The following is a 13527-nucleotide window of genomic DNA, read 5'->3' as shown; positions in this document are numbered from 1 at the left end:
TCAGGTTTAATATTTATATCTTAAACAATTAGGTTAAATATAGTGTACTCGTTTTTGCAGTAGAGGAGTAAGAAAAACTTTAAAGCTGTGAAAGGTAGCCTGTGATTTTAATTACAATATATCTTTCTTATCTCGAACACGCCAGTTTCAGTCAATAAGCCATGAAGGCTTATTGGGGAATTGCCCTTACTTTGCTGTTTGAAGTAGGATGTTTGTGACATTGACATACTAACAGATGTCTTTACTGCAACAAAGTTCCACTGGTCCATAAATGGAAAATAGCATTGCCAAATTCAAAGAAAGGACAATTTGTACCACCCACATCTCGGCAGTGACACACAACTGCATGCTCAGTCAACAAAACAATGAGCAGGGTATTGCTTTGTGATTGGCATGGAAAAGGTTCGCAGAGATCATACTGTAGCTGTTTTCCAAAAATGCCTTTCTAAACTTCAATATGTTGCCTATGTATGCACAGTGGACACTAGAAAATGTTATCTGTGGGAAGATGTTCATGCAAGAGGGGTACATTTTTATGAATACCTGCCTCAATATAAATTTCTGAAGATGAGGGTATGGCAGTAGGTACCATTTGCTCCAGGATTTCACTCACTACTATTATTTGTAACCTTTATTTATATAGCACTGACAAATTTTGCGCCGCTTTACAAAGTGTTTGTCATGTTACTAACTGTCCCTAAAAGGGGCTCACAGTCCAATGTCATATGTCATTAATGTAGTCTAGACAATTTTTGAGGGAAAGTCGATTGACCTAACTACATGTTTTTGGAACATGAAGGTATACTAGGAATATTAGAAGGTAAATTTAAAAAATAATGGTTACATTTGAAAACAGATTTCTGGTATGACTTTATTACATTTTTTTTCTTAAAGGTTTCAACTTTATATTGCTAAAATTACGTTTTACCTGAATATTTTTTGTTCTTTTGCCTTAAATTGTTGATAAAATTATTGTTTTGCAACACAGATATTTTCTCTGTATTATATTGCCTCAAGATTCTTTATATTTATTATTTATTGCATTATTTTTCCCCATGCTACAGCAGAGAAGGAATCAGGTAACATGCGTGTTGAATTGTCTGTGTCAAACTTACTGTGTTTTTTGTTTTTTTTCCCCCTTTTTTTTTCCCCCTTTTTTTTTTTCTTAATTTTCATGATATTGATTATAAAATGTGTGTGGTTGTGTATGCTCCTATATGTTTTCTGCTGGATTTACTCGTACACTATAGTAATGCGCAGTACAATAGGATTTTTACTCTTCATTACTGCTATGAGTTTTAACACAACCGGACAATTTAAAAACAGTTCCATGTCAATAATTTGCATGTAAAAAGGTAGCATGAATCTTTTTGTCAGTTTTAAAACCAAAGCAAGAGATTAAGTTTTGTGTAATTGTGCTGCTAAATTGTGACTGTTTGCCTATTTTCCCCTGCCACAATTAAAATCACAAAACATAATTTTACCACACATCTGCTACAGAACTACAGAGGTGAAGATTTACGGATACAAATATAGAACTAACATACGGATTACTAATCTGTCCTTACCTAAAATAATAATTGTAAAATATAATTAGTTAGCAACTAATAAGATAAATGTCTTGGCATATGACATGTTAAAAACAGAGTAGTGGTGGGGTTGTATGTGGCAGTCTAATCAGCATGTTGCAATGAAAAGGCTTCAGGCTTTGGATTTGAATAAATAGGCATAGTTTAGACCAATGTAGTTTACTCATAGAGGTAAGCAGCAAATCTGACATTCACTGAAACATTCCCTTGTGCAGAATGAATTATTGCTACTGAAACACATGCAACTGGAAGATTCTCAATCAGGAGAATGTCATATTCACTATTTTATAAATGGTCCCTAAACATTTACTTTAGAAATGTGCTTAGCTATCTGCTAGATTTGAGACACCAAAGCTAGAAAAGTGCTGCTTCACATTGCGCTCTAATTGTAAAAGAATAAATAGGGAAAAAGACAGAATAAAGTCAAATGGCTGTTTCTCCTCCAGTCAAGGAGCTATCTGCTGTGTTAAACAATGTCATGGAGCAGCACAGGCTTCACACTGCTGCCTGCATTTTATAAATTCAGTGTGCATACCCCAGTGCTGTACATCAGAGAGGATAACAATGTATAATCTGCATTATAAATTGGTCCCCAGAATATATTATGCTATATAAATATCAGCTGACATCTGCTTCATTTCTGTGGGTAACAACTTTTTTTTTTACTTCCTGTGCTTTTTTTCTGTCCCATTCTGGATCTCTAGTTCTTTTTCTTTTTTCTGTTTTGCATTTTTGTGTTCATTTTCTTTCTTGCTTCAAGTGTAGATAATATTGTCCTTGCACCCTTGCCATCGTATTCGCAGGAGGTTTCAGAAAATGTCATAACTGATATGTTCCTGTATCTACTTAGCCTATATATTTTCAGCCAGATACCTCTGTGACTAGTTTTTGTTTTCTGAATAATAAGTTTTTCTAATTGCCTGGTCACAAAGTGGCTAAGCGAGATATGCTGGTAAATTATAAGTTTATTGAATAACTGAAGTTGAATAGATTAACTCTCACCATGTGTCCATTATCTTTTTATCCTGATAATTTTTTAACAAATATTAACAAATAGAAACATTGCTTTTAGTACCTCAAACAGTTTAATAGGCTGTAAGAAACTTATGTCAAACACATTTCTATGTAAATACCTGATAAATAGGAGTAAAAGTGGATATTTTTAAAATAACAGTATGAGTATAGGATAAGATGTTCAGATATATAGATCTTTGGAACAGAACACAACAGGCTGGATCATACAGAACAGACTGCTGATGAAGCTGATTTTTAATTAATAGGCATGTATAAATCCCCATCCTTGTGGTCTCTGCAATATTCCTTCATCCTTCAAATCTTTCTTTGGGGCATAGTTCTGGAATAAATAGATATCATGGATTCTTAAAAACATTTAATTTCATTTAATGCCTTCTTTGCCTCCAACAGCTAAATAGCATACCTTTTAATGCAGAGAGTACTGCTTGTGCACATTAAAAACCCACAGGTCTCCTGGTTTAATCTACATGAAAATATGTATATTATTAGGTAATGCTATTGCCTACAAGATCCCAGCATTTCAATGTATAACGTATCCTGCTAAAAAGAATGTTGGCCTGGTTGCTTAGATGAGAGATTTATAAGATGCCTTAATGATCCTGTGCTACTGGCCCTCCTGAGGACTATTCAAGCATTATTAGGTGGGAGCAGTATACCCAAAGGTTCCTTCCAGTGCACCTGCTTTTTGCCAGCCTGGGGAGTGGACCACATCCACTGTTGTGCTTTTGGAAAGAGATTGATGCCATAAAAAATTAAATAATTCTAAAGTCGCACAAGTTATATTTATATGTTTGGGTTGCAAAATTTAACTCTTTAATTGTTCTGATTGTCTTAATATAAAAACTTGCCCTATAAAGCTTTTGAACTTTCAGTGTTTACTTTGGCATGCCTTAACTTAAATTCAATCAACAAGAGAGTTTGGGGAGAACAGTAAGGAAGGTGGGTGCTAGATGCATGCATCAGGGATGTTACAGTTCTTCTAGAAGCTCTTCTTAAGTTTAAGGCTGCAAGAAACAAACTAAATCAGACATTTTACTAAAATTTATATTGCAGACTATTCCACATAAGTTCAGGAATATTTGGAGCTTGTGCATTAGTTGATGACCACTGAAGGGTAAATCTGTGAACTTGTTTAGGTAGAGAAATAGATGAAAAACCCACAAATTCCTTCACCAAAACCATTCATTTGAAATTCCTGGTTAGCATCTTTTTGTATGTACACTATATTGCAACTAAATTATCTGCACTCAAAATTACTTCTTCTGATATTTACAAAGAAGTTATCCAACCTCTTTAATAATAATTTAGCCTGTGAACATGATTGTGTTAAATAGTCTCTTAAATGATGGTGTTTTCTTGCTCTTTATTGTATTGGTAGCATTATTCTATACTGTAATGTGTGTTTTTTATTTCAGCTCCCAATAGTTATTTGCAATTAGTTGCTAGTACTATCCTTTAATGCCCAGTTAACTTTTTGCTTTGTCCTAGTTAATATTTTTAATGCCTTTTAGTGTTTTACAGTCGTTTCGTTCTTTTTTAACTGATTAATGTCACTTCTTTCAGTAGATCAGTATTAAGAACTTTACTTTCTGCAAACTACTTCATGCAATTGCTCATCAGTATATCTCTTCCCCATCATGACACTTAATATTAGTTTAACACATAGATGAATGAATATGTCTTGACTTAATTCACTGAGGAATTGGTGAATCCTGTTTAAAAAATACTACCTATTTATAGGGCTAACAGACAGGCATAGGAAGCTGGGTAAAGCAATTTTGTAACCATGCAAAAAATCAAGGAGACTCTTATTTTATATTTTACAAGAATGATCAGCCAATATGTAATATTTGTATGTAAAGAGATTTACCATTTAACTCTTTTCATTCATTACATCTGTACTTTTAACTCATAAAATAGGTTATGTATCTGCCCACATATAACTCAGAGTAAATGCTTTTAAAAAATGTGCTGTTTTTCATGCACAATTTATTATTTCCTTTCTAAACATTACTTTGTATGAGCATTCCAAGCCTCTACTCCTAAAATGGTTTTTAAATCTTATGTGTTGCAAAAATGGCATATAGCAAATACCCCTTGCTTCCTATATATTACATGTTGTACTTGTGGATAACCAGAGTGTATTCTGTTAATAAAAATGTAGTTTTGCACTATTATAGCACATGATGAGGAACAAGCAGCAAAAGAGGATGAAGTGTATATAAAGCTTTGTATGACTGACCTTGGAAAAATTGAACATTTCTGGGTAGAAAAGCTGTTCAATAATAATCCTCTGACATTTCTTTTGAAATATTTTTCAAGTATAGAAAAAGCATATTTTTTCATTTCTTTATTCTTGATTAAGATTCTCTTTATAGGTAAAAAACCCTAGCAATTCAATCTGAGCATGTGATACAAAATGCACAAGTGAATGTTATGTTCAGTGAAAAGTATATGCCAGAATGATAGTGAGAAATTGATGATATATGCAGAATGCACATTTTTCAGTAGATTTATAATTTATGGTAGATTTATAGTGTATAGTACTTCATAGTAGATAGTACTTTCTGTGCACTAGTACATTGGCTTTTAGAAAATCAGCTTATTCCCTGTAACTGATTTCACAAGATGCAATATACAGTAATATGGCATAGAAGTAACAATGATACTGCAAATGTTGCCCGTGCTTGAAGCCTCTCATGGGGCAGACCTGCATGAGGATAAGCCTGAAGAGGAGAAAGTAGTTGATTAGGTTGATGGTGTAGCTGGAACTACCCATGTTTGCATTAAGTGTACAAAAACTGGAGCAAAACAGAGGCTACCATTGTCACCATCTAGAATATCTACAGTGCTCTTTGGAGTCTTATGTCTATATGGCAAATATATTGCAACAAACTCAAGTGCTTCACATTGATTAGAGTCTGTTATGCAGGTGTAACTTCAGACATACGGCCATATCATTCATTTTAATAAAGGTGTGAGCTTATATCTGTATCCCTAAATGTAATGCAAGTGTACGCACAGACATACTTCCACACAACTAAATGTCATTGGGGTGTGAACTTAAACATACATCCATACCCTGAGATTACATGCATGTGTAAGTTAAAATATACTTTCATATCGGTAAATACTTGTGAGGGCCTACTTCTATAACCATCCAAGTGTAAGAACACTTTTTCTGCCACATCCTTGAATGTAATGGGGGTGTGACCACAGACATATATCCTCCACATCCCTAAATGTGATGAAGGTGGCAGCTTTGATTTGCAGCAAAGTTAGACATGTTTACTGGGTATCCTCAGTTATTGTATGAGCATAGTCAATAAATACTGCTGCTATCAAGTTGAACTTTTAGTGTAAATAGGTACCTCAGTGAGAGGATTACCCATATCTTAAATATATGCCGATTCATGTAAATGGAATAGTCTTTTGCTGGCTGTAAACAATTATGTGGCTATTCTCAATTTCAGACCATTTCAGACACCGTATTTGTCCGCCCTCACTGAAATGAATAACCAGTCAGCAGTTTGTGTATACAAGGGTCCGAATAAGGACGACTTCGGCAAATCATGTATTTCTAAGTGAACGGCACGACTTTGAGTACATTGTTCATTTGTTTATAAGATATAAATAATTGTTGCTTTTACTTAGTCACAAAGAATTGTCACTTACCTGAAAGTATTTTTTTTTGTTACTCTTTAGAATCTATAAATCAAGATGATCCTTCCAAAAAACTAAAGGATGTTATTCACCTTGCTGAGCTATGCATTGAGGTTCTTCAGCAAAACGAAGAACATCATTCAGAGGTAAAAATATCCATTTGTTTTTCTCTTAAGTAAATAACATTTTCAATAGAAAGCTAATGAAATACAAGTTTTTTTGAAAGTGTAAACTACCTGCTACTGGACAGGATGAAAGTGTTGCTTGGAACAAATGCAGTACTTTATAACATCTGGTTTAATTCACAATGTAAATGAATTTTCTACCCTGCATCTGCTATGTGTGAACTGTTCCTTGAATTTTATTTTATATTTCAGAAACATCTGTCTCTTAAATATGAAAATAAACCCCAGGAGAAAATGTTCTTAAGAAAAACCATTGGTTTATCATGGTGTTTTTTTTGTTTTTTTTTTTTACAAGCTAAGAATTTATGAGAATTAAAGGTTTTACACGAGTATATATAGAGACTTATGAACAGGACATTTCAACACTGAAAAATATATTCCTATAGCACAGACAATTGACATTTTGTTTTTGCTATGTGTAAGCAATAGCACAAGATACTTTGAGAACATCAAAGTCTGTAAGAAAGGTGGATGGGCAGGTTGGAAAAGTTGTGAAAAAAATTTCAATGTTGCTTAAGTTTAGAGTGATAGTGTAAGAGAAGCAACAATGCTAACAAATAGTGTTTGTATACAATATACTCTACATGGTTGTTGTACAGTAAATTAACTGGATATGATAAAATAATTTAAAATTAGAAGGCCCTTGGTTCTTTCACTGCAATCTCAAAATTCATCTAGCAAGAAAGTAAAATATGAATGGAAAAATGTCTTTGTATGTACTTCGTGAAACCACAATTGCAACCACTGTGCAATATGTATGCATTTCAGCTGGGTACTGAGGTGTAAGCAGTGTTCTTAGGGATTACAAGGATTGTCCTGTTAGGTTATCCATTTCCATATCCATCCATATCCATAGGATAAATTTAAAGTTGTTGAACTTGAACTGCAACATACTTAAGAGTTCTCTTCTAACCCTGTGATCACACTGCACAGTGCTACTGAGGAACCCAACTGACTGTGTGATTGGTTTTTACATTGTGGCTACTGTATAAGGTATATACTCTAGTTGTTTATACTCCGGTCATGGCTTTAGGGTTTGTTCGCACCTGCCGTTTTTAACGCTCCAAAATATTTTTAAAAGAAAATGACAGGTTTAGTCCTATGGTTTGCTAGCAAGGAATATTTGGAGTCAGACATCCTAGTTTTGCTCCAAGGGCAGTCCACCAGAGAGTGGTCCACAGACATTAGAGAAAGTGTGTATACACATTTTCTCTGCAAGCAGTCTCAATATTATAATATTGTAATATTTTTATTATTATTAAAAAAAAAACTATTAAATGATATAAGGCTACCTAGTTATTAAAATAGTGTTCTTATTGAAGCAGAATAATAATTGGACAGCAGTAAGTTAACTATGTTGTATTTCTCACATTTGTTTTGCTAAGTATTAAATTATTATTTGCAGTATATTTAAAAACAAACACTCATTTAAGTACATTAATAGATGCTAAAACCTCAGAATGCTTGTCTGGTTGTATGGTCAAGGTTTTAATGACCCCCCAGACATTAAATAAATAGGGTCACATTTGGAACAAAATTAGGGTCCTATTCACATCAAATCCAGTAAGCATTGCTTTACAGCATGCATTAAAACAGTAAACAGTTTTGGGCTTCTGTTGGTGCAAATCCAGCTTTAGGGTTACCTGTGATTATCCAGCTGTTTATATGTTGTATTTTTTCTTTTTTGTATGGCATTTCTACTGATATAATTATTTTAAAATCTTTTTTTTTTTGTTTTGCAACATTTTTGTGGAATTTCAATAGGGTAAAGAGGTAAGTAATTCAAGGTTGTATTTTAAATAAAGCTTTACTCCAGGCAAAGCTCTAAATTAAAAGTTAAAATAGTAAATATAATATACACTGTCTGTCCAAAAAATGTACCACACTTGGGGTGCCTTCCCAATTGATACTTTCATAGTATGATTACAGTTAGCATACGCAATGTTGTAACATTGATTTGTTTAGAATTGCATTAGTTTTTAGCCAAAATCTTATAATGCTTTGGTGGAAAAGTCGGATCATTGTGTAAAGTCTTCCCCAGCACATCCCAAAGATTTGAATAAAGTCTGGACTCACTGGTGGTAATCTTTATTTGAAAAATGAAGTCTTAAATGTTCCTTCACAATCTGAGCCTAATAAGTCATGGCAGTGTCATCCTGAAATATGTCCATGCCATCGGGGAAGAATCCTATGAAACCCTGGTCAGTATATTCAGGTAATAGCTGACCTCCGTTTTTTGGACATATAGCATTGCCAAACTTAGACCTGACCAACTGAAGCAACCCCAGATCATAACACTCCCTGACAGGCTTGAGGGTTTGTTTGACCAGGCAGTGTATATTAAATATTTTAACTATCTAACAAATAATTGTTGTTACACAGAACACATCTTTATAAGTAATGCATCTTTATTTTCCCATCTGTGTTGTCATTTATGTTTAAAAAAAAAAACACAATTATTAATTATACATTGAGACACACCAGTAGTGTGACAGTAGTTAAACATCAAAGTGGGAAAATACTTCAAGTGCACATGTGCCTAGAATATGGATAATAAACAATTAACATGCTCTTAACAATCAGTAAATGAGCTTTAAACCAAGCCACCGGTAACCTCTCCAGTTGCTTTTTTTGTGAAATTATTCATTCTCAAAAATCACAACAATGGCTCTAGAGTCTGGTTTAAGTTGGTTTCTGACCACCTAGAAAAATCTACTGGTTTGCTCACTGGCAGCCTGCCCAGATTCTGGTAAAAAGACTAAGTAAAAACAGTAATAGCCAAGCTTTCAGTAATTGTGTTGTGAACTCTGAAAAATAATTTTTTCACCATGCTTACAGATACAGAAATTGAGTCCTGCTCATACTATGTAAGTAATATAGTATGCATGTTCTGGGTACAAGTTAATTTTATTATTGCAATTAAGGTTTTTCAAAAAAAATATTTTCAACAAATTCGAAAACTAGAATTTTTCCCACTTCAACATAATATCCTCTCTTGCGTAGTTAAGTAACATACAATGCAAAGCATATCACCCTATAGGTGTGGTGTATTGTAGCACATCTGCTGATTTGGATGTTAGCATCTGTTGTGCATAATTATCTTATTGTATCAATATTTTCTGTGGTGTTAAGTTATGCACCGAGCATACATTATTATTAGGAATTGCATTAAACTCATACATTCCTGATCTGCACTGTACAAAGAGTCTAAACTTTTGTTTTTATACAGCAGGACTGTTTTACTAAATTCAAGAGAACACCAGTTTCCACCTTTTTTAACAACACAAAATATATCCACCTTAAAGTACTTGGAATGCAAACAATCTTTGGCTAAAAGTATAAAAAGTCAACAATTTAAAATAAACTCCGTTTTATTGCTAGTTTACCAACAAATAAAGTGGACATATCTAAAAAGTTAAACACAGAGGTCTTAGACATCAGGAAACATATGTAAAAGCTGCCTCTGTTGAATGTAGCCCTAAACCAACATATTTCTTGTAAATTTTTACAAATAGTTTAAATTCATTTTAGATCAAATGGTTGTCACTTTTACATTTTAAAGTAAAAATGTGCCTTATGATATAAGTCCAAGTGAGCAATACTCTTCTACAACCCACAAACTACAGAAGATTTTAACTGGTCAAATTACAAAGATTACACTAAGCCTAATAGATTTACTAGGTCTGTGTGCAGCTAAATAATAGAAATCTGGGATTGCTTAAAGCAGAACTAAAATTATGCGATTCACCTATCCATGGTCTATTGCAGGGCGCTGCTATCTTCCTTGTGTTTTTCAGCCATGGCAGGATGATGTAACTCCTGTGCATGAGTGCGCAAATTCATTCATCCCTGGCACATGCAAGAGAAGCCAGGATAGCTAGGTTTTTCTGGCACATGCAAGGGAAGCCAGGATAGCTGGATTTTTATGGCACATGCAAGAGAAGCCAGGATATAGCTATGTTTCTCTGGCACATGCAAGGGAAGCCAGGATAGCTGGAATTTTATGGCACATGCAAGAGAAGCCAGGATAGCTGGATTTTTATGGCACATGCAAGGGAAGCCAAGGTAGATGTGTTTTTCTGGCACATGCAAGGGAAGCCAAGATAGCTGGGTTTCGCTGGCAACCAAAGCTGATGCTTTGCATGCACAGCTCAGCTTTATCGCCAGCAACCCAGAGTGATCAGGCAGGTAAGACACATTGTTGCAGAAGAGACATTGCCTGTCCCTTTCTGCAATAATGACCTGCCTGCAAGCATTTCTAAAATTGGAGCTTTGGTTCCTTACGAAGAAGGGTCATATTACCAGTGAAATAGGGCAAAACATGTTTTCAGAAAGCATCTATTCTTCCCTTTCACTGGGTAAGCTTACAGTGAACCTTGTACCTTTGGTTGTCAATTATATGTAGCTGCCATTTTGCTGAAGTGCATTAAGTTTTTAGGCTGCATTCAGGATAAAAGGTACATCTTACAGGGTAGTGTTAGGTGTTGCCTGTTTACTTTTTTATCAGTAGAGGGGGAAATCTTCCAATGAGGACACTTTTTCCCATGATGGGCGGTAACTTTCTTATACCGGATTGATATCTCTTACTTCCTGTTGAGTCTATAGGCTTTAGATATACGTTTCGGAGAATGCATCAGGAATAGTAAACATCATTGTTTTGGCTTATAGACAAAAATTTAGATCAATGGGAACTGGGATTGGTAATTCTCATTCCAACAGGTGACATGTATTTTATATACAACTATTTAGACCAAAACTAATTATAATCTCAAATTTTAACTTTCTGTGGGCTTTGCCTATTAGGGATAAACTTAAAAACTGTTTTGCAACACAGTCTTATTTCATATTGGCTAAACATGACCATTTTCTATCCCTGTATATGAGTAAAAAAATTACAGTTTTGCTGGTAACATTTGTTGCTTTATCTATGCATAGGCCTTTTCCTGGTGGCCAGATCTAATAGCGGAGCATGCTGAGATATTTTGGTCACTGTTTTCTGTTGATATGAACTCTGCACTAGAAGCACAACCTCAAGATTCCTGGCAGAGCTTTCCTCTATTTCAACTGCTAAACAACTTTCTCAGGACTGACTGTAAGTGTTTATTTTAAATTATTATTATTACTTCAAATCATTCAGTATTTACTAGGTAATGGATTTACACACATTTATGTACGGTTTTGAAAACTTTTGCTAAACATGCACCAATTGATAAATAAATTTATATATATATATATATATATATATATATATATATATATATATATATATATTTACGGACAGCAGCTAATGTGTACAAGCTACAGTTCCTAAATATTGAACAGATTAAAATTATAAAGCTGCAACCACATCATCCTAAAGTCTATACCCAAAATGCATTTATACAACAAAAAATACATCTCACTAAAGCAAGTTAGTTAAATACACCATTAACATACCATTGGTGCTTGGAATGGCTTGAATAAATCAGAGATTGAAATGCAAGCAACAGCATGAGTACAAATGTTTCTGGTATCACAGATAACACATACTTCTAGAGAGAAAGAAACATATTCCCATAACAAAAGTGTTTAACAGGAGAAACGGAATTACTTCTATATAAACTGCATTTGTAAACAGAACCTAACTGTTGACAGACTGCACACAACCACAAAATAAAATGGAATACAAAATATTACAGTAATAACGAAAAAGTCTAAAGAATTGTATGGCTGGAGAATTTTGCTGGTTAAAGAATTAGTAGTCAGAATTAAAGTACAGTTATCTCGCTGACCCTGAGTATTCCCGTATGCATTCCTATAACAGATATCAATTAACTAAAAACTATGGCTGCTCTGTGCACCCCCCTCCCACCCTTTTATTATGTAGGGGCTGTTTATTTTGAAAACTCTGGTTATTTTGAAAACTCTAGTTGTTGGCCCTTCTTTTTGCCCATGTTTCAGGCCATGCAGTGCATTATGAATTACAATTCATATACCTATGGTAGTGACAAACCCAAATCTTGTTCTTATTAGTGAGTAAATTAAAAACCTCACCCTAGCCTGGCCACAATGTATTTTTAAAATTTTATGGCATGCTTCAAGAAAAGTCTTTTTACTTTAATTCCACATTCTGGCTGACTTTTCTTTAATATATAGTCTTTGGAACAAATAATGCATGGGTTACAGCTCCAGTTTGTAAATGTGTGGCCCAAAGTGAGTTCTCTACATGACAAGGTCAGGGTTAGCAGTAAGGAAGTGAGAGTAGGGTCAACACACGCCTAATGTCAGAGCAGTCTTGAGAAATATCTGTACTCCTACTGTACAAGTAAAGGTTGGAAGTGATAAATTGACTGTAGACAGTTATGGCAGCAGCCAGCTGTTCAGAAAACACGTATAAATATCAACAAAGCACTTTAGCTTTTCAACAGCTGAATTTCTTGTTAGTTGATTCCCCAAGGTCCAAAGTTACTGAAAATCAGTATGGAGAGGTAATTGCAGAAAAGTTTCTGGGTATAATTTATACTGTATGTGTTTATGTGTTAAATTTTAACATATTGTAAGAGTATTTTACATAGAATCCAAATGAATCCGTTTAGCATGTATAACTAATAAGATGTATTTGTTCCAGTAGAAGTGTAACCTTTAAATAATGTTTCGCTACAAAAAAATGTATTTGTGTATTTACTTTATATTTTTTTGTTTTATTACTTGCATTATTGGAATTCAAATAGTGCAACCCAGGAATATTTATTAGTCTTACAATTCATCTGTTATATTTTTTTTTTCAGAACATGATTATAGCAGACATGTTTAGCCAGTCTCATTTTCTCTTTCAGTGTAATAGAGGTTAATGTAGTAATGTTAAAGTTCCTCCTTATTTTGTCAGAGGTTGTAAAGAACCTTTTGTACCTAATCTTGGGCTAGTGATCTAATTACCTTCATGTCAGTGCACTATGTGCAGACATTTTTTAGTGTAACAGGAGAAATAAGAAATTAATAGCAAATAAAACTACCCTGACCTATGAAAACCTATGTTTCCTTATATCTGATCAGTTCATTTTTCTTTTATAAAGCCA

The 13527-nt window shown here is 34.0% G+C and overlaps 1 protein-coding gene across 1 annotated transcript in view; it reads left to right on the top strand.

The window, feature by feature from the left end:
- Window positions 1-13527, top strand: part of CADPS2 (calcium dependent secretion activator 2) — a gene marked incomplete in the record, with an annotated part of 181291 nt that overhangs the window by 114895 nt on the left and 52869 nt on the right. The window contains 2 exon segments of the mRNA XM_072401573.1: window positions 6330-6433; window positions 11408-11564. Coding sequence (XP_072257674.1) covers window positions 6330-6433; window positions 11408-11564 — 261 coding nt within the window.

Source organism: Pyxicephalus adspersus, chromosome 2 (assembly GCF_032062135.1).
Source record: "Pyxicephalus adspersus chromosome 2, UCB_Pads_2.0, whole genome shotgun sequence".
NCBI classification, from domain to species: Eukaryota; Metazoa; Chordata; class Amphibia; order Anura; family Pyxicephalidae; genus Pyxicephalus; species Pyxicephalus adspersus.
Note: the sequence above shows the minus strand (reverse complement) of the source record. Positions and strands in the feature narration are given on the sequence as shown.